This window comes from Electrophorus electricus, chromosome 17, assembly GCF_013358815.1.
Source record: "Electrophorus electricus isolate fEleEle1 chromosome 17, fEleEle1.pri, whole genome shotgun sequence".
In the NCBI taxonomy this organism is placed as follows: Eukaryota; Metazoa; Chordata; class Actinopteri; order Gymnotiformes; family Gymnotidae; genus Electrophorus; species Electrophorus electricus.
Genome location: NC_049551.1, coordinates 12,503,457 through 12,531,197, shown reverse-complemented (window position 1 = coordinate 12,531,197; position 27,741 = coordinate 12,503,457). Strand labels below are relative to the sequence as shown.

The following is a 27,741-nucleotide window of genomic DNA, read 5'->3' as shown; positions in this document are numbered from 1 at the left end:
GTGTGTGTGCACGTGTTACAAGAGCACAGAAAAGTTCAAAAAGTTTATGTGCTTTATCAACCAGAGACAGAGAGCGAGCGAGAGAGGGAGAGAGAGAGAGAGCGAGAGAGAGAGATTTGTATGTGATGTTTAGACTTAGAGGAGGTGCTGTCATGAGCAGGAGTTCTGGGTTTTGAAGTATGTTGTTTACTTGAAACACTCCAACGTTCCAACGTTGCTTCCACAGCTGTGCAGACCACCAGCTCCCCAAAATTCCAAACACACTTCCTTTCCTCTGTGGGTTTGGCCCCTGAAGGTCACCGCGGGACAGAACGCCTGGGGAGGCGCTTCAGAGCCCACGTTGAGTCCCCCGATATCCACCTTAGCACAGGGCACAGCCTCCACCCACAACAGGACGCAACACTCGGACGCGTACAAGACCCGACCTCCACCCAAACGCATGGCCAGTGTAATACAAGACCCCGCAAAACACATACTCTGGACGCTGGCTACCCCATCATCCTGCACAGCTGGTTACTATAGAGCCAAGCTGGCTCTCTGCCCCCCCACACACACAACCCAACGTGTGTGTACACACTGCCAGCCAGCTCACAGGAAACCAGGCTACTCTAAAAACATTCAACACCCAGGACTGCTAGGACTTTAGGGGCTGTCTATTTTGTACCCAGACTGAGGGAACTGTACCGCTCTAGCCCTGACACGCAGATACACCACAGCTTGACACCAACTTCCTGCCTTCAGGCTCGCCCGGCCAGAAACATCTCTCAGGAGACGGGCCGTACGGATTTACTCCAAGCCCGGAGTCTCAGCTATGGGCTGGCTTGGCACTGGGGCTGCTGTGCCGGACGCGTCAGGCGTCTCACCCGGTCCGTGGAGTTGGCCGTCGCCCGCAGTTTCTCTTCGATCTCTTTGCCGATGTTTTGCACCGTGACCTGCGTCTGTTTGATTACCCTCTGGGCTGTGTGTAGTCTGGAGAGAGAGAGAGAGAGAGAGAGAGAGAGAGAGAGAGAGAGAGAGAGAGAGAGAGAGAGAGAGAGAGAGAGAGAGAGCGCGAGAGAGAGAGAGAGAGAGAGCGAGAGAGAGAGAGAGAGAGAGAGAGAGAGAGAGAGAGAGAGAGAGAGAGAGAGAGAGAGATGCAGGTCATTACTCAAGGAACACATTCTCCCACTGAAAATCAGAGACATTACTTCATTACAACTTGAGCAGCAAATACTTATGTAATAGTAGAGCTCTGATATAAAAGCAACTGGACTCTTCGAAGACAAAGACCACACACACACACACACACACACACACACACACACACAGATGTGAAGGAAACAAAAGTGATGTAAGATGAGCTAGTGACAGCCATGTTTTTGTAGCTGGCTGAGGCCTAACAAACCAAGTCTTAGCCGGTCTACACCACAGAGACCACCCCGAGGTCAGCTGGTCTACACCACAGAGACCACCCCGAGGTCAGCCGGTCTACACCACAGAGACCACCCCGAGGTCAGCCAGGCTACACCACAGAGACCACCCCGAGGTCAGCCGGTCTACACCACAGAGACCACCCCGAGGTCAGCTGGTCTACACCACAGAGACCACCCCGAGGTCAGCCGGTCTACACCACAGAGACCACCCCGAGGTCAGCCAGGCTACACCACAGAGACCACCCCGAGGTCAGCCGGTCTACACCACAGAGACCACCCCGAGGTCAGCCAGGCTACACCACAGAGACCACCCCGAGGTCAGCCAGGCTACACCACAGAGACCACCCCAAGGTCAGCCAGGCTACACCACAGAGACCACCCCAAGGTCAGCCAGGCTACACCACAGAGACCACCCCGAGGTCAGCCACGCCCCAAGGGTGCACCAACGCACAGAGAATAGCTATATCAGGTTAAACGAGTCCATGGAGATGGTTAAAACGTTACCATGGCGACGCACGTGTGTTTGTTTTTTTACCGTACACTCCTGCGGTGTCGGTTACCCGCGTGTTCTTCTTCATCAGACTCGGCGGCAAGAACAAAGGGCTCCCTCTGTAATGTAAACAGCGCTGCGAGTCATATTCAACCCAGACGCCTCTTCACTCTTCAAAGCCAATTAGCACTAAACAAGAGTGAGGGCCTGTTTGTCTTAGAGCTGGCCAGCATGGCCACGCTTCCTCTGAACCCTAACTGCATAAAAGACCAATCAGCCGGTTAATACGGCTCTCGCACATGGTCTGACCCACCGGAGCAGTCGCTCGTGAGGTGAGAGAGAGAGAGAGGCAGGCTATTGTGCAGCAGAATGTAACATATTGAGAGTGAAGAGAGCACAAAACACCAAACACCTTCATCCTTCTCTATACCCCCCCCCCCCCATGAAAATACTACTATGAGAAGGTCAGAAGCGCTGGCAATAAACACAGAAGGGAAAAAACAACAACCCCAATATCTTTCCAGTGATTCATTCATATTTAAATACTGACAAAAAATAAATAAATTCAATCCTGAACCTCAAGTCAAAAGACATCCCCACTTTTTCGCAATCTCGGAGCAACATCCTGCTGCCAGATTCCTGCGTAGAGCAGGAAAGGAACCCGGCAGGAGCAGGACAGGAGCAGGACAGGAGCAGGACCCTGGAGAGAGGTGCGGGGGGGTGTGCTCGCCACACTACATGGCTGGGGTGGAGGGGTTGAACTGCTCTCTCTGTCTCTATGTGTGTGTGTGTACGCGTGAGCGTCCGGCTAAAAGTTTGCTTTTCTCGTTAGCTCTGTTTACTCCGGGGGGGGGCTTCACTCGCTCCCCTCCTTTACTGCCTTCCTTCCTTCCTTCCTTCCTTTCCTCTTGGTGTTTCTCGCTCTCTCTCGCTCTCTCTCTCCCCCTCACTGACTGCAGGACTATTACATTCTTCCTGCCGTCCCGCAAGGACGTTCAGGAGTGCATATGGTTGCCACTGCGGACATAATAATAACACACGTAACAACCTTTATGGATCCCGGTGAGGCCCCGCCCACGAGAGCCGTAACAGCCCCCACGGCCTGCCAACGCACACGTTTACAGCGCTAACAGCCCCTGAACTGTCTGCCCGCCGTTCTGCTGCCTCCCTCAGGAGCTCCAACGCAACCACCCAGAGGAACAGAGACCTGCCAGAGCTTTAAGAGGAGGCGCGTCTCCGCTGCCTTCAGCCAGTCTCCCATTCCGCCACGTTCTGCACCTCCCTGTAATCCTCCTCTTCCGGCGGCGGCCCTTCCAGTGCTGAGAAAGAGTACGGGGTCACAGGCGGAGTGGGGTGCCTTGGTGGGTTTTTCCCCTCGGAAACCCCTAGGTGTTATGACATCACAGCGCATGATTCTCATTGGTGCGGTTACTGGCAGAATCTGAGCTAAACGCAAATCGTCCTGATTGGTGAAGGAAAAAGGATTTGCTGACAGACGTGGTCAAAGCCAATATCGTCACGGTGTTGTAGAACAGGCTATAACTTTCAACACGCACAGCGTGCCTGCCAAGGTCCTGCACTCCTGATATTCAAGAGTTCCTCAGCTTCGATTTCCGGATGCTTAGTGTCCTAATCCAGCCAGGACACAAGGCTGCTCAGTGTCCTTATGCCGCCAGATTTTAGCCACCGCTCCCCTGACACTGCCAACCTACCCACCCACCCACCCATTTTCCTCTCCCCAGACGTGTTAACATCGGCAGAAGCGATAACTCCCAGCGCCATCTTGCTCTGATCTTCACGCTGTGACGCTGAAACACAGCATCCTACACACCCACTTTCAGACCAGCCTTCACCTTCAGGAAGCTTTTCAGAACGCCCGCGCACGTCTTTCGGGGAGCGTGGACGTTCCTTTATATGTCTCAGGAGTAACCGAAAAGGCCAGTCTGCCACCTCCACGTGCCTCGCGCCTCCTGCTGACATCTACCTCAGCTCCACTGTCCTCTCGTTAGAGTTTAAGCGATGTGCCGTGCTGATACTACCTGCAAACATCAAGCCCAGTCTCATTTGACAGCTTTATCGCTGTGGTGACCGAGACGAAGGAATCCGATAGGCGGTCCCCCCCCCGCCCCGGTGAGCGGCGGTTATCGCATTTCACGCATTTCTGAGCGCTTATCAGCGCACCGCCCGCTGCTAGTCAGCCAATCAGGGGGGCATGGAGGGGTTACATAGAAACCCACGAATGCAAACAAATGCAAAACACGCAACCACCTTGAATCAAAACACAATCACGCCGACAAACACACATATACACCTTAGATCAAAACACAATCACACCAACAAACCTAAAATAACAGCAGTCCTATTTTTTGAGAATCATCAGTTAGCAATTGTTTGTTTCTCAACAGCCGGTAACTTTCGTGGTTTTGGCCTGAAGTGGCATTTTCCAGACGTTCATTTTCAGGACAGCGTGTCGCTTCCTAGCACGTGGCAGTGATGAGACGTAGAGGGTTGAGCAGTGAGCCACACGGAGTACCCCTACACCCAGCCAGACATCACCTCCCATTACCCACTCAGTTCACTTACATGTGCACTCTCTCGTGCGCACACACACACACCTCCCATTACTAACTCATTCACTTCACACAGACACACACACAAACCAAACCTTCTTTGCTGTGACTCTACAACCCTTTTACCTATGAACATTTGGGACACTCCGCAATCACCACACACACACACACACACTTCATTTGGGGTTTGTCCATTTTCATACTGTGCATTATTCTGTTACAAGAGTATCTGCCTCCCACTTAAAACATTTTTTTTTAAAAAGAATGCCGAAGAATAACACGTCTCGAGGATGTGAGAACGAACAAAAAAAAACACGGCAGCATCTAGAGTGGACCCCTAGCTGGTGCTCAGACAGTGCAGACAGGAGAATGTCAACACACACACACACACACACACACACACACACACACACACACACACACACACACACACACACACACACACACACACACACACACACACACACACACACACACACACACACACACACACACACACCCGTGTTCTCCATCTGCAGTGGACTGATAAGTTGAGAATGTGTCCGATCTGCCGTGTTCCACCCTGCGGGCGGCGAGTCTTCCGACCACGAGCTGAAACAGCACCGCCAGCGCTGCCTCTCTACACCTTCGCCATCATTTACCGCTCGTGCTCTCGAGAAGACGCTCCAGGCAAAAACACAGGCTCCCGAAGGAATAAAAAACTGACCTCATGCTCACGCTGAGCCCGAGGGTCTGCGTGTGTAACGTGCCAGTCCGCTCGGTGAGAGTGAGCGGCGCACGCGCGCGCTCGCGCGCTCTCGTGCTTGGCGGCAGACCCGAGCTCACCCTCATCTCTGCTAGGGCTTTGTTTGCGTAGGCGCGCACTGTGATAAAAGGCACAGAGTGTGACTGCCACATGCACCAAATCCGTGAGTGCTTTTCCAAGTTCATTCAGCCGGCTCAGGCCGTGTGCAGACACACTTGTAAGTCGGGTCCTCATAAAGACACTTTAGCTGCGTGACAATACTCTTAATCACAAATACCGCACAAATAAGCCAAACCCCAATCCACCTCAGGCCGTGTGCAGGCCGTCGTCAGACGTGGCTGGAGTCCATCTCTCTTGCTTAATGTACAGTCGTCACGGTGACGGCTGGGACCTCTCTTTGCATTTATTTTCTTGTCGTTTGTTTGTTTGTGGAGCGTGCCCGTCTGGACTGAGACTGTCAGGCAGACGCCTGCGCTTGACCAGGGCAGCCAGGCTCACAGCAATAGCTCCCGGGCTAGCCAGCGGCCTTGCACGCATCCCTGCTGAAACCTCACAGTCCTCCAGCTCCAGGAACACTGAACATGGTCATGTCTCTACTGTCTCTCTAATGTGCAGGTCACGTTCTGCTGGAAGAATGAGTTCAAGATCATCCCACAACACAATTATACGCAATATAGGGAAGAAAAGGGGGAGAGAGAGAGAGGGAGAAAGACCGACGAGAGGCTTGCTGGAGCGTAACAAGATCAAAGGCATTGCGGAGGAGGAGAGTGGTTTGTACCCGCTTTTAAAGAGCAGAAATACAGCTGTCAGGAGCAGATCAAAGACCGACACTACAGCTCAAACCCAAACCCAAACCCTTTAGGACCCAGATCCACCCAAACCCTGAAAACGTTGCATAAACACTTCCCGTGCAGGTAAGAAAGAAAACCGAGGGCTCACGCACATCTACCATCTCACCGGTCCATAAGCGCCACGCTGGAACCAGCGTCACCTGCCCAGACTGATGGATTCAGCAAGGTTTGAGAGACAAAAACTTGATCACAGACCTGAACTCCCAGTCGTCTCAGCGGGGGTTCAGTGTTGGCTTAGTGTTTATGGAGCAGAGGACGTCTTTAGAGTCTAATGACTAACATCGCAGCGGCGGATGGAGCTCTGACCCCAGGCCAGAGTTCCGCCACCCTCACAGGGGCAGTGATGACTTTACTGCCCCGCAGGACGGCACTCTGACGCATGCGCCCCACAGACAGACTGTGTTTGTTTTCATTCTTGGGGGCCCCGAGAGACCGTGCCTGGGCTCCACACTCTGCGTTGCAGTGCCAGAGGGTCTGGACGGGACCCGTTCAGACGCAAATGTGTTAATCCGGTCCAGAACCGCAACCTGACGCGCATCCAGGCGCTCCCACTCACCCGCGTAAAGGGCAGGAAAGGCACGTCGCCATGGCGCCCACTGCCTCCGGGCCTGCTGTACAGGAAGAGGAGCCAAACCCACATGCTAGCTTTCAGCACGGAGCTCCAATTATTTAAACTGAACAGGAAATAAACTAATTGATATATGAGCAGGCTGAAGATGAAATATCACTTGTGAGAATCATGTGAAACAAGACTGAAACCTCAATGAAATTATTACACGGTGAGTTGTCAGTTAGCTAATATGCTAATTAAACTTTACTCAACTGTACCACTACCTTCAAGAAACGAGCACTCTACTCTCTGATCCATCGGATTCACAGAGCTAATGAATCACCACTCTAACTAGATCAGTGAATCAGACGGATCAGTGAATCAGATGATTGATACGTTTTGCTCTGGCTCCTGACCAAAGTATTTCAGCTATGATGAACAACTGCCAAGCTGGCGAGATGGAGCGAGGCCGGCGAGAGACTCTCCTGTAAACCATCACAAGATGTTTCCATCATGAAAGAATGATGATGGGCACAAACCTGTCAGATCTCCTCCCATCACCTGTCCTGTCTCAAACGCACACGCGCTCCCGTACGGAAACACGCGGAAACCGTAAGAGTGAACGATGGATCCCCCTTCCTTTCTGAAGCTCCGTAACAGTCACTGGTAAATAACTCAGCCGCTCACCCGGAGATGCCAGATGTTGCCCTCCCAGACATGGCTGTTCTCATCCACGGTACTCTAATACGGGACGGCGCTCTTACCCACGATACGCCAACACTGGACAGAGCTCTCGGTAACGGGACATTGTAACAGTGTTCTGATTAACAATACGTTGTAATACCATTCTGACTGATGATGATTTTTAATGCTGTTTTCCAATTACCAACACTAACGGCGTTCCCAGATTAACGATACACATTAACGGTGTCCTGTGATTAACGATACGGCCCAACGTTGTGCTCTGACTGATGGCCCATCGTAATGCCGTCTTGATTAATAAACGGTAACAGCATCTGCCGGTCCTTTGGTTAATGATCCGAACCAGGGAGGGACTCTCCCTCCCTGTCGGCCCTGCGGGGTAGCTGCGATGATGCATCAGGCTCAGGAAAACCGATAGCTCGCTGGCATCAATGAAAAATACCAGCTTCCGCAGCGCCGATAACAACCACACCCGCCCTCGTCCATTACGGTCCAAGAAAGCGCAGAGCCCGAGCCTTCTAAGGGTCACGGACCAGCGGCTCTCCACGTCACACAAAAACTAAATAATTTCTATAAAGTTCCTGGCAGAAAAAAAAAACTACACAGCCCAAACGAGTCGTGCAGACAGAGGAAGGGGATGAAGTGAGCTCAAAAACATCTCAAACGGGTTGTGAAGACAGAGGCGGAGGCTGAAATGAGCTCAAAAGGAGAAGCAGGGATCGACCACCACTACGCTCCAGGCCCGATTTAGACCCAGTGATGGACTACACACCCCACAAGACTACACAACCTTCACACTCCATGCCTTTAACAACCCAGGGCAAGAGAGATTCCCTAAAAGCAAAAGAAGATGGAGAGAGAGAGTGAGAGAGAGAGAGAATGATGAGAAGGAGGCAAGATGAGACGCTGTGAGACATTCCCAAACCAGAGCTCGCCGTAACCTTTAAATTAAACAAGGTGTGGGTGTGAGTCGAACCAGACAAAGCTGATCGTGTTGAGGCAACACCTTCCCTTGAGGTCTGTTGGTCTATTTTTCATGTCTTTGTGTAAACCACATCCAAGCAGGATATCACTGATAAACTCTGCTGGGCTTCCACTTACCAAAGAAGAATGCCCAGTTCAATGCCAAGTACAATGCTGCCATCTGGAGGAGCAGCACCGCTACAGCAGGATGAAAGTGGACCAAGTCCCTATAGAAGCGTTGGAGCAGTTTGCTTTAAAAAGCCAGGCTTTAAAACGCTTACCCCTGATGTCTCTTCTTTTACGCAGTGACTTTACAACCTTGGGTCACCTCTGGCACAGAGATAAGACAGACCTGGCTGAATACAGCTCACGATGCCGTCATAACCCTGCAAGGGTCAGATATGACCATTTCACCGGTGACGCAGACACACCGTTTCGCCGCTTAGTGGAATTGCCTTGTTTAAGCTGTGTTCACTTTTTGACCTCAGCTGCTCATGAGATAGCACTCACAGTACGCACCCTGTAACCACAACAGGGGAGCACTCAGTTCTGATTTGATTACAACAGGACAATTTCCCAATCTGCCATATTTCTGAGTAAAACAGGATATCTGAGAGGAATTTCGCCAGGTGTTGGGGGGCAGGACATGACATGACTGGTTAATATTACGCATCCCACCTGTTTGGCATTGAAGACATCCGAGTGAAAAGTAAATATTGACAACATTTGGCTTACTTTGAAAGGAAAACGACGTTTAATGTGTAAATATGTTGGGGGGGGGGGGGAACCAACAAGTCGGTACTTGAAACCAGTGCTCAGGTGCGCCGCTTTAGCGAGGGCTGACCCTCAGCCGCACGTACCTCAGGAGAGAGAAGACGCTGTAGGAGTTTCTCACAGAGCTCTGGTCAACCTGCAGCATGCTTTTCTTTCGCTCCGAGTTGTCCTTGGGGGAGGGACAGACAGAAAACAAACGCTGTTCAGAAGCCCATGCCACCTCGGGAGGAAATCGGAGGTGTGGAGCAGAGCTCTGAGAAAGCACGCCAGAACGACAGGCAAGAAAGAGGGAAGAACCGACATGCTGTTATGTGCAATTAAAGGTTTAAAGGACAGCATCGGGTGGTACCTTCAGATCAAAGTCGGCTGTGTAGTAGCCATCATTTAGTCCAAATATGATCTCGTTCGGATACCTGGACCGGATCTGAGGAGGAAAAAGAGGGGAGAGGGGGTGAGAGATGGATACAGAGAGAGAGAGAGAGAGAGAGAGAGAGAGAGAGAGAGAGAAGGACGGATGGATGGAGAAAAAGATGAATGGAGAGAGGAATATAAACACAGACTCAGAAGCAAGGAAGCAAAAAACACAAATAGCTGAAACTCACTGAGTTCTCAATGAAGGAAAAAAAACAAACAAAAACAATTCTGGGGAAATTACAACAATTTAGACAAAAAAGACACAAGGACAAATAATGTCCAAGCACTTAACAAATACATTTAAATTCCACATGAATTCTAAATAAAGCCAATAGAATTGTCCATTGAAGATCTCCTAACTGTGACGCTGGCGGCCAGCAGGGAGCAAGAGGTGAGTGAGAGATTATTATTCTCCGCGACAGCTGGCCTCGAGAACTCGGGCCAAAAAAAAGCTGACAGTGCACCGGGAAGAGTTCAGTGTGCAGAATAAACGCAGGACAGCGGGAACCTGTGGGCTTAAATAGTGTGGAGAACAATTGAGCCATGTAATAACTAATAGGTGGATGATTGGGACAAGTGTGTGTGTGTGTGTGTGTGTGTGTGTGTGTGTGTGTGTGTGTGTGTGTGTGTGTGTGTGTGTGTGTTTGTTTGTGTGCGCCTCCTGCAGGGTGCCCACGCACCATCACACAGACCCACTACAATTACTGGGCAGGGGAGGGGAATAAAACCAAATAAAGTCGCTCGTGACACTAAAACATACAAGTGAGACGTTTCTCCTGCCACTGAGAGACCCTCTCCTTTGGTTCTGAGCAGGTGTCACTTCCCTGACATGGAATCAAGGACTTATAAGTTCAATCTTCAAAACCGGAGAGAAGCTCAACACCAGCACTTATTGAGGCACGGGGGAGCAGGAATATGGAGGAGATTCTGTGCAGCACTTTAAATTCAAGCATTCTAAAACATCCCTATTAAGCGCAATGTCTTTGGTAGAAGTCAAATTGGATATTTAACAAATCACCACAACTGAGATGCTAAACACAAAGTTTGCTTTTGACACCAGAAAAAACACACTAATACTCAAACATATGACCAAATGCAAACGACATCTACAGAGATGTGCGGCATTAAAAAATTGCCAGTAAATGAGCAGAATTCTTCTCTCAGGAGCGCGGAGCGCAAGAGGGCCCCTGCTCACGCCCAGCTCCAACAACTATACAGACAAACTGGCAGAGACGTCAGCTGGTCTGATAACGCAGACAGCCTGGTTGTGGTGTCCCCTCCTGACAGGGGCTTAGCAGCGGACTCTGCGCCTGCCAGAGCAGCAGTGCTGCACCCGGGGCCCTGAACGCCACTGAAAACGCCCGAACCAGAGTGAACTCGTGAGATTTCATAAAGGATCCAGGTCACACATTTAGGTCAGGCACAAAATGAAGGCAACCCTGCCCATCATTGTTGCGGATCATCAGGACAAAACGCAAAGAGCTTTCCGCACCAGAAAACGAAACATTTAAGATGAAGATTCCAATTCGAATTGGTCTTAAAAGCATTTGAACCAATGGTTAAGCCAACTGCTCTTTAGAGCAGTGAAGTGTGAGGTCCGCTTACAAATCTTGATTATGGGAAATGGTTTCAGCAACCAAATGAGTCCTTGCGTGCAGAGTTTTGAGTGAAAACAAAAGAACTTAAAAGTTTATACAAACAGTGCATGCATGGCAGAATGAGAAACATATCTATTCATTATAAAGGATGCGGAAAAGGGAAAATCTGATCCTGGAAATATTTAAACATGTGACCCCCACGCACACCTTTATAAAGGTGGACCTGAGCTAGGCTACCCCAGATTTACCAACAGCTCAACAAACCCCCTGATACACACACAAAAATATATCAGTACACATCTCAGACTTGGAACCATACAAACATAAACCTGATAAGTAAGACCAAACCACACGGAAAAGTAAGCAATTCATTGGGAATTTTAAATGCCAATAATAAGTAGACGGCGGTGGACTAGCTGAGAAATGTTTTTAATTTAAAAAATAAAACTGAGACCCAGCATGTGGAAGTCTGTGTAATCCATCTGGCTAGACACCTTCAGAGTTAAGAAATCTGCCAATGGTGCAAAACAACACACCCAAAACAGAACTGATGCTGCAAAGAACTCATTCCCAAAACTAAAGTTAAATGTCCTGGATTTTGCAGCCTGTCATGTTCAGAAATGACTACAAAAATTGCTGGACATTAGCTGGACAATACACCCTCGTCTGCCACCAGAAAAGAGACAGTGGGTGACAATGTCAGGACACACACACACACACACACACACACACACAGTTATGTGCTAAATAATAGCAGTCATAACATCACTAATGTATTCAATTACTGATTTTGGCAGAACAGTTCATGACTAGGTGTACCGGAGTAATGGCCAACCAACAGAATCAACAGTCATGACATGCACGCTGCTAATTGGGTGTAATTGACTCCTTTAATGAAAGGGGCGTGTTCAAATTAATAGCAGTGTGGAGTTCAATTAGTGAGGTCATTCATTCTATGAAGAAACAAGTGTCAATTATGGCCCTTATTTAAAGAAGGAGGGCAGCAAATTTTGTACCTGCTGGTTTTAGCTCTTGCTCAGTGAGTAAAATCGTTCCAGACATTGTACCGAAGGAAAAAGAAGAAGTTGATTGGAGAGGGGAAAACATATAAAGAAGTGCAGAAAAGAATTGGCTGCTCAGCTAAAATGATCTCAAATGCTTTAAAATGGCAAACAAAACCTGAAACACATGGTAGGAAAAGAAATACTACCATCCACGTAGATCATAGAATAACAAGAACGGCAAAGAAGTATTCAGTGATCAGCTCCAGGGAAATCAAAGAAGATCTTCAGTTACCTGCGAGTACTGCAACAATCAGAAGACGCCTACGTGAAGCCAAACTAGGGCAAGAAACCCTCGTAAAGTACAGTTGCTGAAAAAAACAGGTGTTGAAATGGTTACAGTTTGCCAAAGAACACACTGACTGGCCTAAAGAGAAGTGGCACAACATTCTATGGACAGACGAGAGCAAGATTGTTCTTAGTGGGTCTAAAGGCCACAGACAGTTTGTGAGACGACCCATAAACACTGAATTCAAGCCATAGTACACTATGAAGACTGTAAAACATGGAGGTGCAAGCATAATGGTTTGGGGATGTTTCTCATACTTTGTAGTCTGACCCATTTATCATATACCAGGCACCATGGACCAGTTTGAATATATCAAATTACTGAAAGAGGTCATGCTGCCTTATGCTGAAGTAGAAATGCCCTTGAAATGGATGTTTCAGCAGGACAACGACCCCAAACACACCAGCAAGCAGGCAACATCCTGGTTCCAGACCAACAAGATTGATGTTATGAAGTGGCCAGCCCAATCCCCAGACCTCAATCCGATTGAGAATTTGTGGAGTGACATCAAAAATGCTGTTTTTGATGCAAAACCCAAGAATGCAGAAGAACTGTGGAATGTAGTCCAGTCATCTTGGGCTGAAATATCTGTTCGCAGGTGTCAGATGTTAGTTGACTCCATGCCACACAGATGTAAAGCAGTTATCAGAAATATATATACACACACCCACACACACTCTTACTACTGCAAAAACACTTTCAGTCTGCTGTACCTTATTCATTCATCAGCCTTTGTTTGACTTATTTTAGTTATTAACATTTTCCACAGACTCCGCTAGGTGCAGTTGACTTATATTAATCATTATTCCTTCATTATTCTTTCATACACTCAGACGCTGTAACCCACGCTTTGGCCACACCAATGTGCCATCATCTGTTATGCCAGTAAAGCACCTTGAACTGAACTGAGACAGAAAGGGCTGTATAATACCACATTACCATAAACACACATGCGTAGCATATACAGAGGGAAAAGTGTGTTGCAGAGATTTTTCAAAAGGCTTCTGATTCATTGTGGCACAAAGGATTATTCATAAATAAAATGAATAGAAATTCAGATTAAGGGGCATAATATGCTCACTACAAAAGCCTCTCAATTTTAGACACTTAATATAATAATTAGGCCCTTGCAATACATAGGAATTAAACAAAAATAATCAATTTGCAAAATGAACCCAAATTCCAAGGGGGAAAAAAAAGGTGTCCTCGTGTGTGTGTGTGTGTGTGTGTGTGTGTGTGTGTGTGTGTGTGTGTGTGTGTGTGTGTGTGTGTGTGTGTGTGTGTGTGTGTGTGTGTATGTGCACTGTCTCTACCTGCTGTCCTGTGTAGCGTAGGCCATCCAGGTTGACCTTCCACTCTATGAGCAGCTGGTACTGCTCAGACCTGCCGCCCCAGATCCGCACCACAAAACACGACACCGAAGTGTCCAGCAGCTCCGGCAGCATGGCAAAGTCCAGGCTCCGCCATGTCGGGTTCTGAACACACGCGCAGACACACGCAGACATGCACAAATTATGCAGCAGCTGTCCACCTTTGTAAAAATCATAAGATGACAATTATAGGTCACTTTAAATACTAAAAGCTGATATTAGGAGAAATATTTTGAATTATCTGAAACCTAAATAAATGACACCTAAAATATTTGAACAAGCTTGACAAAACTGTCTAGTATACATAACTGCAGAACCCAAACAGGATATGAAAACGTTACTAATCAAGAGTCTTGTTGGCACTATCAGCAATATCTCAATGGGGAGAAGAGAGAGAGCGAGAGAGACAGACAGAGGGGAAGGAAGATAGAGGCAGAGAGTAGCCAAGACCAAAAAAGGTCAGAAGAAGAAAGAGGAGGAATAGAGGCAAACAATAGAGAAGGAAGACAGAGTGTGCAAAAACAGGAAGGGAAGCAGGGCAGGAAAAGAGCAGAAGGCCCCGGGGGGGAGGCAGGCGGGCAGACAGGCCCCGGGGGGGAGGCAGGCGGGCAGACAGGCCCCGGGGGGGAGGCAGGCGGGCAGACAGGCCCCGGGGGGGAGGCAGGCGGGCAGACAGGCCCCGGGGGGGAGGCAGGCGGGCAGACAGGCCCCGGGGGGGAGGCAGGCGGGCAGACAGGCCCCGGGGGGAAGGCAGGCGGGCAGACAGGCCCCGGGGGGAAGGCAGGCGGGCAGACGGGCCCCGGGGGGAAGGCAGGCGGGCAGACAGGCCCCGGGGGGGAGGCAGGCGGGCAGACAGGCCCCGGGGGGAAGGCAGGCGGGCAGACAGGCAGGCAGGCCAAAGAGAAGCCCACCTGTAGCTTCCCCAAAACTACACAGGGCTAAGATGTCATCATCAGCAGTGGGCAGCAGTGAAACAGGCCTGCTGGGCTGTGTGGCCTGTGTGCAGGTGTGGTTATTGCAGTTATTGCTTTTCAAGAAGTCATTTTCCTAGAGGTTCCTACATCGGTGACCTCGATTTGTTCAGTAAAGGTACCATGCATTTGGTAAATAAAACTGTTTATTATGACTCCAATGAGCAGCAGATGGCATTTTAGGAGTCTTTCATGCATAAACTCAGATCATCCCAAAGGGTTTACAACCATATCCTTGCAACCCCACAGTGCAGCCAGGATGGAGGGGAGGTCCAGGAGGACTGTTTGGGGTGGATGGGGACCCGCCATCCAAAAACTACAGCAGGATGAGGCCGCGTTGGACATGATCACACGGTGATCACGTGCAATCGTGATGTTCGGACATGCCTGACATGTTACCAATGACACTGCAATGCTGCTATATTAATCTGACACCTCCTACACACTGGAGGGTGAAATATCCATTGCTGGAGGATCGCGTAGAAATAAAGGTTACAGGACGGTGCTCACCAGAGAGTCTCGGATCACCTCACTGCGGTAAAAGTCTGCCAGGGGAAAATGGAGAGAGGACAAATTAGTCACGCATGGCGGAAGTGTTTGGTAGGCATTCTCTCTGTAGTACGAAACCGCACAACACTTGCATAGATCTGTAAAATGGTACACATATAAACGCGCCCTTAGTCTATGTACACATTGCCATCCTGAGGTGGCTCAAACCTGTTCTTTTTCGGGGCTGCTTCTACACACCGACCTTTTCGAATCGGATTTTAAAGCTGAACGGGGCGTGTTACCGCGGTGCCCTCTGAAGGTAACAGCGAGAGAGGTACTCAAACAGTAAGCCGCACATCCACTGTCCGGGACGTCGGCAACAACGCGGAGGGAGAGGGAGAGGACGAGCAGTACAGTCACCTCTGCATATGCGGTCATCCAGACACAAGTGCAGCGTGAAGTAGGTGTCAAGGAGGGGAGAGTCGTTTCGGTTCACAATGTTCCGCGCTGCAATGCTTCGCAGGTGACGCAGACGTCTCTGTGGGACAGGGGGGAGGCAGGAGGCAATAGAGATGTTATCAGTGTGTAATGTGCTAAGCTGACAGCACCATTTCATGCAGACCATTAGGCTCCAACCCTTCTGTTGTTCCATGGAAATCTGCCTTCAGGGAGAAAGTTTCAACACCAACCCCTGGGAGCCTAGAGAACCACGGAATAAATACACAGTAAGACCGAGGGTAAAATGAAAGCGCTCAGTGAATTTGGAAAATGTGTAAATGTTGTAAGAATAATGAAGCACTCAATTACTCAAAGTGTTTCTCAAAGTCATTCAATAAATCTTCTGGTGCCAGTATATTTGTAGAGTCAAACCCCTGTGCTTTGCCACGCATATTAACTTACATGACACAGGAAAAATTCTGCAGTGTCAGAGGCACTGAAAAGCAGACCATCACCTAAATCATGTCAAACAGAAGCTTCTTGGCCATGTCTACGAGTCTGCTTTGAGAGCCCCGAGAGCCCAGGAGAGTAGAATAAATCCACAGGCCCCACCCTCAGTGACAAAATAACGGCCCGAATGTCACACCGTGAGCGTAACACAACTGCTGCTCCCCTTCCAGTGTTCACGAGGGTTTGCACTCATGTTAAGACCTGGCCAAAGCGACACTGGTACATGAAACCAGACAAAACTCCTTTGGTGTTGTATCGTGGTGTTGGTAGCACGAACATGGGGCTCTCCACCGTGCTGGGCCATGACGTCACGCTGAACGGTAGATGCCAGACTCAACCGGGACAGCGTTGGAAGAGGACGACGGCACCAATAACACGGAAGGTGTGTGGAATCTGGTTTAAACGGAGATCGGTGAGGGGGATCTGACCCCAGGATGTGTGGGAAACGTGTGCGAGCTGAGATCTGCCTTCGGGGCACAAAGGTGCCGGGAGAGCCGGGCCTGCTGACGCTTTGTCTCACCAGCCTCCTCCAGCAACACTGCCCTTCAGGCATTAGGGCACAAATATGAGTCATGGGGTTCCTTAAAGGATTAACAGCTACTGAAACAAAAGCTCATTTTGTTCAGGGGAAGTTTTTTTTTTTTTTTCCTCCCCTCTATGCACGCCACCCTGAACATAAAATACCAAAAAAGAATCAATTTGCATGAGGGTTTTTGTTTTTGAAGACAGGAAGGCTGAAAGGTAGACTCCATTTTGGAGACCCCGAAGAGAGTCAGACTGGAAGGTCAGGAGATGCTACACGCAGAGAAATACAGCAAGACTCGTCATTCATGGCCAAAGAACACAAAGCCCACTGTATTAAAATACAAAAACTCAGACATGTCCCTCAACCATTTCACTGTGCAGCAGTTTCGAAACTGTCCTGTCAAGCGCAACAAAGCATAACGCACAGGAGTCTAATAGACTTTGTCTCAGACAGCCTGACACGTAAAGAATGACAGAAGAGCAGTGGCTGTTGTAATAGCCACTTTCTGAGAAATTGAACTGCTCACAGGTCTGACTTTCCCTGAGATTCTGTGATCTGTAAAATGTGGGCTTCACTAACTCTACTTCATGTTTCCTGAAACTTGGCTCAGTGAAACTCAAGGGGATCCACCACCCCCCTTACATAGCCTTCATTTACTTTACCCATCTTGAATAGAACACAGTCGTTGTATTATGCTGCATATAAGATAAACACATGAGTAGACCATTATACTGGCGCTATGGTGGTTTATTGCACCACACAGCAGAGACCTCTTTGTTTATTCGCTTGAATATGTGCCATTTAAGGCACAATAACTAAACATAGTGATAATGCAGTTTACATAAGCCGACAGTGGCACTGACATCACCAGCAATCCACTCATTCACTAACTAAAGTTACAAGCTACTGACGTCACCTTTAAGATTTAATAACCTACCTAACGCTAGCTAGTTATGGACAGTCAACTTGCTGCTTGGTCTTTTTATTTTTTTTATTTTTTTTTTTGTGGAAAGAGTTTCCGATTAAAAACTGAAGCACTGACAGCCGTCATTTCGGAATATCTTGCGGTGGTAGCGAAGGCTAGCTAGCGTTAGCTAAACAGGGTAACTAACTAGTAAACGGATGAGTTAGCCGCTTAGCTAACGTACTAGCTAATATCACCGTACTGTTTACACCAGCTACACATTAGCTAACCTAGCTAGAGTTGCTAATTTACCTAGCTACAGCGTTGTATAGAGTAACTAACTAGGTTAGTAAACTGATGGATTAGCTTCTTAGCTAATACGCTAGCTAATGTCACCCTACTGTTAAAAGGAGCTACCCGTTAGCTAGCCTAGCTAGCTAGCTCCGTTATCTAGCTACAATGTTGTATAAATAGAGTAGCTAACTAGTAAACTGACGGATTAGCCTCTTAGCTAACATGCTAGCTAATGTCACCTTAATGTTTACAGCATCTACCCGTTAGCTAGCCTAGCTAGCTAGCTCCGTTACCTAGCTACAACATTGTATTCGAGTCAGTTCATCATCGTCAGTTAGCACAGGCGTCGGCTCGGACCGCTGGTTAGCAGCGTTAGCTAGCGGGTTAAGTGACGGGGAGTTATTGTCCGTTGATCTTTGTGGCGACCGAGCCAGTCAGTCACTGCATTAGGTTACAAAACCGGCATACCGGACCGCGCAGTGCCCGCCAGCCGTGCATATGTCCGGCGTTAAAGCTGCGATGAGCGACGCCCCCTAAACAAGACACACAGCGGAGGCCCGGCTAATGTTCTTACCGGGCTGCTCTGGCAATGACATGTGACACGGAATCCGCTGATGTGACCAGGCTCGGTGCCGGATCCTACCTGCTGCGAGGTGAGCTCCACATGCAAGGCTCGGGAAGATGACGCTCCGGGACTGCTGACAGAAGGAGAGGAGACGGCGAGGTCCCAGACGGAGCTCATCCTTCTAACGGCGCACCGCGGGCGTTCGCCTCCGTCGGTGAGCGGGCTAAGTCATCCCCGTCCGCGGTGTTCGCCGGCGCGCCAAGGTTCAGACCCAGGATTTTCTGCAGAGAAGGTTTAAGACGCTGCGATGTCCGTACTTCATTTAACAAAACAAAACGATATGGCAGGTCTGTGCGCCGCGTTATAAACAAAGTAAGTCCCGCTTAGGTAGCCATTATCCGACCTTCCTGGCCAAGCCTTCGCGTGACTCCAATTGGTTAATGTATTCGTCAATCAATAAAATATGCACAGGCGTAAGAGGGTGCCGTGAAATGATTGGTCTGAGGCAAATCAATCACCGAAACGGGGCGGGGAATGCAGCTGGGAACTGGCGCTGAGCCGTGTGTTTTTGGAAACGTGAGGAAGTGAAGGGGGGGGGGGTGGGTTGATTCTAGTCACGTGACCCTCCCGGAGCTTGCGGCACGCGACGCTGCCTCTTGCTGGCTCGTGCGCATTTTTGGAAACACGAGCACTGACCTGAACAAGACATCGATCCGCCGATGGAGCAATATATTTCTTCCGTGAAGAAACTGTCTCAGCATTGAAAAAGAGCAAACCTGCAGACCAAACAAGAGAGCAAACAGAAATAAGAATGAATAAAAACCGATGTGGTCAGTTTAAGGTCGCACACAAAAGCGTTGACGCTGCACTAACCACTGTGGGGCGCCGTTGAGTTCTGCCGTGTCAGGGCAGGTTGGTTTGTTGGCAAACCAGAAATGATGCGGATTGATAACGCAATTGTTTTCGCCCTGGCTTTGTTGGTTACCAGGTCTCTAACAAGAAGCAAGAGCTCATCGTTGAATTAGTTTGTAATATAATGCTAAATAAGAGATGTGCAACAACCAAATGCATATGTAAAACAGCATACAAGCAGTTTAATATGATGAAACGCATGGCGTTATAGGATTCTCAGGTTAACCCAACAATTTGCACCATTATGTCTCTAATTATCTCTTGACAAACTACTCGTCTTTAACAGATATGAGAGCTTGGCTGTGCATTATCTCAATGCACTCAAAACTAATCATTATAGATGTAATCAGTGTACTTTGTTGTATGAATACCCACCCAGATGCAAGACAGTCAAGTGTCTAAGGTGCAAAGGACACAGAAGCAGAAGGGCCCTAGCCTTTGCACCGCTGCTGGCTGACTCATTCCTCATGCAAACACATTTTATCAAAAGAAAGAAACTTACACTCACATTGCTCTCCTTACCTACTGGGATTGTTTTAATCTCGAGAAGAAAAGGTATTTCAATGTAAAAGGCAATAATAGTTTTTGTGAAGTTGTGCACGCTTTCTGCATTGTATACAGATAAATTAAGGAAACTGATGATTTTTGTGTTGTCTTTCTGTAGTGTGTGGGTGTGTGGGTACTTGTTTTCCAGGGAAGAATCCACACACTAGTTTTATGCATTGTTTATTCTAGAAACATATAAAAGTTTCATTCAAATAATCACTGTGTACAAATCCCAGAGGGCACAGGGGGCCCGATTACTCTAAAAATCTACTGCAGCTTCGATTGCACGTAAATGTCCGAACACTGAACTCGGCCGCTACGCCCCAGTGCAGATATAACATGTCGAATGCAATCAACACGGTGATTATTAAACATTCAGCACTTTATACAGCACTAAATCAACACAACGGCTATCGGGGGTCATACTGATAAGAACGCCCATCTTAGAACTGTACAAACACAAGTATTTAGGTCTATTATTAAGATAACGATGATGGTTATTATTGTTATTATTACACAGGTGCATATTTGTTTGGAGAAATTTCCATACTCAAATTATGGAAGTACAAATTAACATGGACTGTTTCAAAAAAACTGATTTCACAACAGAGCTTTACACCGTCCTGCCAGTCTGGTGCGGTCTGGACACGGGACACATGAACTGCAGTCACCAAGTATGGAATCCTGGTTCAGTCATTCTGTTAGCGCATCAGTGTGTAAATTATGTATGAACATAGTCACTCACTTTTTCCAAGAAGGCCCAAGAACCATCAACTGTGTATATAAGGCAACTCTTAAATTGCATTGCTTGTGCAAAAATTAAAAAACAATAACTTAGCAGGAATAAACATATCTTGTTTCACTTTTAAAGGGATTAAAAACATTGCTAATTGTATGAAAGTAACACCTGGTCTTCATTTATGACAATAGCTACTGTGAACTGTGGAAAAACTTTACTTAACAGTGCCACCCAGTGGCAAGGATCAACAACAACACAGGGATCTATTTGGGTCTCATCCATCCTAATTTGTTTTGCATTATAGGCTACATAAAAAAGGACATAAGACTTCATAATAGGGATTTAAAAACCTGTACGTTTTGCAGGGAATAATCTGAGCTACTGTATTTGTGGTAAACGTCTCCCATTGAAACAACGCTCCTAACAAGCCCAAGTCCCTCCCCCTCCCTCGGAAAGGCCTGGAGGAATCCCAGGCAGGGGAAGGTAACGTTCCGCACGCGCCCGCTGGTCTTCCTGAGAAGTTTCAGCGGGGCAGTGGTTCTTGGATTAGGCTTGGCGCTTCTGCCACAGGGGCTTTCAATGGCTCGCTCCTCACTGGATAAGCAGGGATTCGGTCTCCTCCAGGCCGAAGCGCGTCTTGTATTTGTCGAAGAGCTCGGTGAGCGATCTGATGTACATGTCATGATACATGTCCACAATGTCCGGGGTCGGCTCCTCGACCTTCGGCACAGTGATGGGTTCTCCAACTGAAAGAGAAAGAGGCTCATTGTTCCCTTTAGAAATTGGTGAACGTCATACTTTAGAAGTCTTCTCTTACACCAATGCTTAAAACAACACACGAATTGGAGGCCCGAAGGAAGGTTGTTAAACATTAATGTAATTGACCGTGAGATTGGGGGACAGCTCTGTTTACAAAGATGTCCTTGGACTATTAAGTGATCCCACCCTAAATTATCCCAGACTCAGCAAAGTACGCTTGGATTCCACTAATGCAGCAATAAAGATAAGTCAACAAATTTTTTCACAATCGCAACAAATTTTCACGGCAACGTTCTAAAGCTCTCCGACCAGTGGCGCTGCCCCACACATAGTAGCGCACTAAGAGAACCGTTAGAGGGAGTATTTTCAGCCTTTCTTACCGACGGTGTTGATGGGCTTGCAGTAGGGCACCATACCCCAGGACTCAGAGGAGAAGAAGCCGCAGCCATGGAAGAGACAGGGGGCAAAGCCCAGCAGCTTCTGTAGCTTCCGCTGAAGGTACCTGCGCCAGGAGCCCTCCTCAAAGATCACCTGATGATACGCCTCGTTCTCCCCGAATGAGTACACGGGCACCAGGTCAGCTCTGAGACGCAGGGCAGACGCGCATGCATGTCAGGCAGACGCAGAGGCGCATACACACGCACGCATGCACATCACGAGTCGTGGTGCTTTTAGGACTTTTTTTGGCGAGTTGCCACATCTGGCTACTCTGTAATAATTCTGGCTGAATGTGAAAATGAAGGTTAAACAGTTTGAAAGATTTTTTGGAATGCCTTCTTGAAATTGGAAGGCTGGAGGTATACTATGGCTATTGCTCTGTTAAGAACTTTTTAATAAAAATGTACAGTTGGTACAACAGTCAAAGTACAATAAGAACCGTCAGGCGAAAATGTGGCTGTTCTGTGACACACCATGTGACACACCCCTCACTAATTGACTAAACCTACCGAATTTTACATTGATGCTAGTGGGTGCTATAATTCAGACCACAACATTACTCAGGTCTAGTTTTTGAATTTAAGGAGTCTTTTTACCTGTGTTTGTTTGTTTGTTTGTTTGTTTTTGAAGATGCCATCTCAATGGGAACGAGAGCAGACGAGTTGTTTGTTTGTGTGTTTGTTTACCCTTTCTGGAGAGCTAGTTTCACAAAGCCTTTGCGGTTCTTGAGAGTCACGCAGTTCTGTCCCGGCACGCAGTCCAGCGATTCCGCAGCACCCCCCACAACGATGACCACGGCGTTCCCCGTCCCGTTCCGAGCCAGGAGGTAGTCGATGGAGTTGCGGTTCACTGGGCAGATACCTGGGAAAAGGACACCCATGAAAAGGCCATCAACTCGCCAACTTCCAGGCGCGAGCACTGCACGTGAACAACAACAGCAGGGTAGCCACGGCAGGCACACGTTCCACGTGCGCGTCAGTCCGCAGAGTGAGCGGGCGTGCGTGCGTGCGCAGCCGGGCAAAGCTCGGACCCTCCCCCGATAGACTCGCATGTGCTTTTGAACTTTTATCGGCTCACTGCCGTGTGCAGGTGGGTGTACATTCTGTTTCAGATAATAGATACGCGCTCAACAACATTAGGTTCTGTTTGTGTTCCGTTATCCACCACCGTTACCAGGCTGCCACGAGATGTGCGGTGTCACTGACGTAACGTCGGGATTTAAATAAATAAATAAATAAATGAAATAAAAATGCAACAGACGTTATGCTAGAAATTTGGGGAAAGGAGGCTTACTCACCTGCAAACATGATATAGTCCCTGAGCACAGGCAGACGGAAGTTTCCGGCGAGTGTGGCCAAGGACGGCCTGATTCCAGGAAACTTCTTGGAAAATCCCGTTGCCTCTGTGGAAAAGTTACAGAAGGCGCCGAAGCAAAAGATCCCGTGGGGATGGTAACCGAAGACGTAGTTCCGGCTGGGGAGTAAATCATGGGTCTTGATGAGCTACAGAAAACAAGCAGAAAAGAAACAGTTTACAGCACTGATAACCAGCTCATGTCTACACCCCAAGAAAGCCCAGAGTTGCACTAACAACAAAAGGGCACAAAAGGGCAACAGAGGAGTGACTGACATGTGGTACCGACATATCAGCTCAGTGCACCATCAAACGGGCAAATGAATGTTCTGTGTTTCTAGGAGGTATTTGGCTAGAAGAGCTCAGGGACAAATCCTGAACGTAAGCAACAGGAATGAGACACACAGCTGTGTGCCATGTTTCCTAACAAACACGGAGAACTCACGGCACAAGAATTCTGTCCCTCATTTCAGACATCCTTATGCTATGACAGGAGATGACGTGTCCTGTCCTGAAACACACTCACTCCCTGCGTAAAGGGTCCCGCATGGCTGGGTGTCCATGGCACTGAGATGAGAGGAGTTTGGAAGCATGCACACAGGTGCTGGTCTCCTAGAGACCACTGAACACATGTGCTCAGACCACTGAACGCAACAAACGTAACATTTAATCCCCTGTCACTTAAAAACCATAACGAGAGTAAGATTCTAAAAACAGATTCAAATTCAGCATAAAACGTACTACAAAATCCACCTATTTTAGGTTGGGAAGAAACAAATTTTCAACTTTGTTGTTGAAATAATAATTATAATAATGTGCTGTTTTTGTGGTTTTACTTCTAAAAGCAACAGGACCAGGCTGTGGCGTGGGTGTCATGCCGCTGACCCTGATCGCGTCAGGACTAAAGGCTCCGAGGAGGTTTGGCAGACCAGGCTGGCTGTGTGGAGCTGCACACGCATCCAGTGTCTTCTGCAGTTTTTTATCATCTTCACGTGTCTGCGCTTACTCTGCAGTCAGGCATCTCAACGCGGGACGTGGGACACCCTTCCCAGGGCAAAGTACAAGCCAAGCAGGCAGCGTGAAGGGTGTGTGGTACTCATGGAGGTCGCTTAGCTGACCCTGATTTGTTTATCTGTTAGCACCAGCTGATGTCAGTGCAGCTGGGTATGTGATGCAAGCATGTATGAATACCTGAAGTTTCAGGTCAGCTTAGATCCCACTCGGGGTCTGACAGCTTGACCCCCTGTTTTCCCTTTATGGCAATAAAGATGTTCGCAGGCGACATGTAGATTGTCACACTTGTGTTTATCTCGCTCTGTGTGGGTTTTTTTTTAAATCTTGTCTCCAAGCTAAACAAAACAACAAACACTCCGCAACGTCCACTGTAATCACTGCAGTGTATCGAGAGAGAGAGAGAGCATGAGAGAGAAAGAGAATTGGCCCCACAGCTGATAGATGTTATCTGTACAAGATAAAGCATAACGTTATCTCTCTCTCTCTCTCTCTCTCTCTCTCTCTCTCTGTCCGCATTGCTGGAGGGAGCTATGAAAGAGGTTGACCAGCTGTTTAATCAGTGCCAGTCTGCCCACTCTGTTGGGTGAGCTGTATGCAGTTGCTGAGTAGATTTTGGAGTTTATCAGATATGTCTTGCTGTGTCTGTGCCGATACTCACCCTGATGGGAAAGTAGTCTCTGAAGTACGTCCACACCGTCCAGTTCCTCACCCAGGATGACCTGCGTCCTCCTGGAGAGAAAAGGGTTTGAGAGAAACAGGTTAAAGACAGATTAACAAGAATCATGACAACCAGTCAAACAGCAGCGAGAGCTCTAGTTTTTTTTTTTTTGCTTATTGTCTCATGTGTTTAGCTAAAGGAAAACATGGATCCTGCTTGTTGATGCCAATCAGTTTTCAGCATTTGGAAGCTGAAACATCTGGAATGACTTACACGTTTCGTGATATGCTCCCTAGAAAACAAAGCCATGTCCATGCCTATGGTCTTATCATGTGAGTCTTACACTACTACCAGGAGTGCAAGGTGCTAACCACTACAGAAACATTTGCTTTAAAAAAATTAATCTCCCACGTGAACTGCCTGCGTTTGGTGGCTTGACATCCTCCTTCACCTTGTTTAGGGGTGTTCCAGTCGAAGATGAGCCAGGCCGCGTAGACGGCAGGGATCAACCAGCAGTCGGTGAAGAACAGGTAAACCATTAGCACGGTGCACACAAAGCCTGCGACAGGAGACACACAGACACTCCCTCACGACAGGTCCTCCCACCGTCGTGCCCGAGCGGGCAGGAATTAGAGCGCCCTGACCCGTTCCCTGGAGGGCTGAGGTGGAACGGGAGGTCAAGGTTGGATCAAAACGCTATGAGTATCAAAGCGTCGTGTGAAAGTGTCAAAAGCAAGGAGCAGGGTGAGAAGTAATAACATTGTTCGCCCCTGTGATACGGCCTCACGCGACGCTCGCTCGGGGTGGAAGCGGCTGTAAAACGTTAAAGTGTTAGAATGTCCGCGCAAGGACGAGAGTGCACGAAAGCAAGAGGCCAAGTTAGAGAAAGGGAGAAAGAAAGCGCGAGAGAAGGCGAAGGGGAGAGAAATGAGGATAGAGAGAGAGAGAGAGAGAGACTCCTAACTTCCAGAAGACCAGCCTGCACCCACGGGCTGGAGCGGCCGAGCCGAGCGTCTCACTCACCCATGGTCAGGAAAGAGACGATGAACTGCAGCACAGCCACCACCTGCAGGTGCTTCACCAGCTTGGGGCGAGACAGCCAAGGAGAGGAGGCCAGCTCCAGCAGGGCTGACAGGAGGCTGGACCCTGTGCCTGGATCAGGAGCGAGAGTCATTGAGAGCTGGGCAAATCCTCCCCCGTCTCCTACTCGCGCGCTGCGTTGTGTTTTTGCGCCCAGGTGCTTAGGTCACGGCCTCTCGCTGCCGCACGCCGGGTGGGGGTGGGGTGGGGGGGGGGCTGCTTCTCGGGACAATGTAATATTCCACCGTGGAATTTTGGACTGATGAATAAAAATAGTTGTTGGCACTACTGCCCACTGCCTGTCTGTTCCCAAACCTCCCACTCCCAGGCAGCGGCGTTTTTTGTCACTATGCAAACCACAAAAATGCGCGGGCCCCAGAGAGCACTGTCCCCCTGCTGGCCACAAAAGGCCCCCCCGAACAAAACGGACTAAACGCATACGTTTCGTGACATGCTCGCTAGATAATCAGAACTCGCTTGTATCCCGGTGGCACCCATGAAAGAAAGAAAAATTAAAGAAAAGGAACCAGAACGGTTCAATTCTGACTGCAGTAAGAAGATAAATTATGATTGTGTTTTTCTTTTGTTCTTTTTTTTTTTTACAGCAAATGTCTTTGATTACAGCCCCAGACAACTTAGCTTGGGGCCCCAGAAGGGCCAAATCTGTCCCTGCTCCCAGACACCACGTCCCACCTCCATCAGAGCTCAAGGCCAGAGGGCCTTCTTTTACAGGCCCAAACAGCCTGCTGGGTGCATACAGCACCACCCAGCACCACCCGCATGACGGACAAAGCCGAGAAATCCTCCACCCTCACCCCCAAACTGAGTTGCCTAATCCCTTCCTGACCTTCCGGAAAAAAATATCATCACCAGAGGTGCATTCTGGGACATGTCGGCTGAATAGCACTTGATTGCTTTGATTGATTAGACAGAGGGTTGCACGCAATCCCATTACACGTCTAATCAGTAGTAGTCCAGTACTAGTCCTTTCCCACTAAGATACGGGACTTTTCTGAAGCAGTTATCAGGGAGCGTTTCCATGACTTGGAAATTTTCTCCTGGTAGGTCCTTTCTCTCCACAGAATCTCGCTGACTTCTAGCGTATTTAACCCTTACATTTGCGGTTTCTCATCTATGCATCTGTCATTCCTCCAATTAGTGATTGTTATTATAAAACTACAAGAGTCTCCAATACAGTTCATACTCACTAATAAATATGGTTATGTACTGTGCAAAAGTCCTTTTAAACTATGTCAGCCTCATTACTGATGTTAAACTTGAATGCATTTATAAAGTGCATCAAAACTGACAAATTTAGCATGATTTGAATGTCACGGTAGAAATATTTTCGTCCTTGTACGTAGTGTACAGTCCCAGTGTCCTGGCCTTCTAATCCACCCATAAACTCACCTTTATTCACGCCGGAGTATGCGGCGAGTAACGTCTTCATTTTGGAGGCACGGTATGAATCTTGACACACGGTTTAAAAAACAAATATATTAATAAAAATCGCTTTTTAAAACAGGTCAGCCCCAGAGCATCCCTTCAGGAGCCTTTTCCGTCTGCGCAGTGCTCACACCCACTTCTGCACTTTAAGCGCTATGTGGAAAGGTGTTAGTAAAAAAAAAAAAAAAAAAAAAGGCACGTGGCGATGAACTATAGAACTGGAAAATTATTTCCTAATGCGCGAGGTTGCTCGTGCCGCTAAAGTTACAGCAACCACTGTAATGTCCTCGGGTTTATCCTGCAGTACCAC

At 48.4% G+C, this 27,741-nt stretch overlaps 2 protein-coding genes across 5 annotated transcripts in view; both read right to left on the bottom strand.

Annotated features, from left to right (window-relative positions):
• The window catches only part of uvrag (UV radiation resistance associated gene), a 72,631-nt gene extending 53,578 nt beyond the window's left edge, over positions 1-19,053 (bottom strand). The window contains exons 1-7 of one of the 4 annotated variants that reach the window (XM_035535564.1): positions 18,496-19,053; positions 15,670-15,787; positions 15,271-15,305; positions 13,733-13,894; positions 9,407-9,481; positions 9,144-9,226; positions 864-969 (exon numbers count right to left, since the gene is read on the bottom strand). In XM_035535564.1, the coding sequence (XP_035391457.1) occupies positions 864-969; positions 9,144-9,226; positions 9,407-9,481; positions 13,733-13,894; positions 15,271-15,305; positions 15,670-15,787; positions 18,496-18,663 (747 nt within the window). In that variant the 5' untranslated portion in view covers positions 18,664-19,053. Of the gene's footprint in view, positions 1-863; positions 970-9,143; positions 9,227-9,406; positions 9,482-13,732; positions 13,895-14,700; positions 14,780-15,270; positions 15,306-15,669; positions 15,788-18,495 lie in introns of those variants that run through there. The other 3 variants (XM_035535563.1, XM_027029229.2, XM_035535565.1) reach the window with 3 other exon arrangements.
• A 2,221-nt stretch (positions 19,054-21,274) lies between these two features.
• dgat2 (diacylglycerol O-acyltransferase 2) lies at positions 21,275-27,435 on the bottom strand. The gene is made up of 8 exons (XM_027029232.2): positions 27,396-27,435; positions 25,929-26,057; positions 25,357-25,464; positions 24,906-24,976; positions 23,178-23,382; positions 22,567-22,741; positions 21,823-22,025; positions 21,275-21,429 (listed from the first exon to the last, which is right to left on the bottom strand). The coding sequence occupies exons 1-8, from the start codon at positions 27,433-27,435 to the stop codon at positions 21,275-21,277; spliced, it is 1,086 nt and encodes a 361-aa protein (XP_026885033.2).
• Between the last annotated feature and the right edge of the window lie 306 nt (positions 27,436-27,741).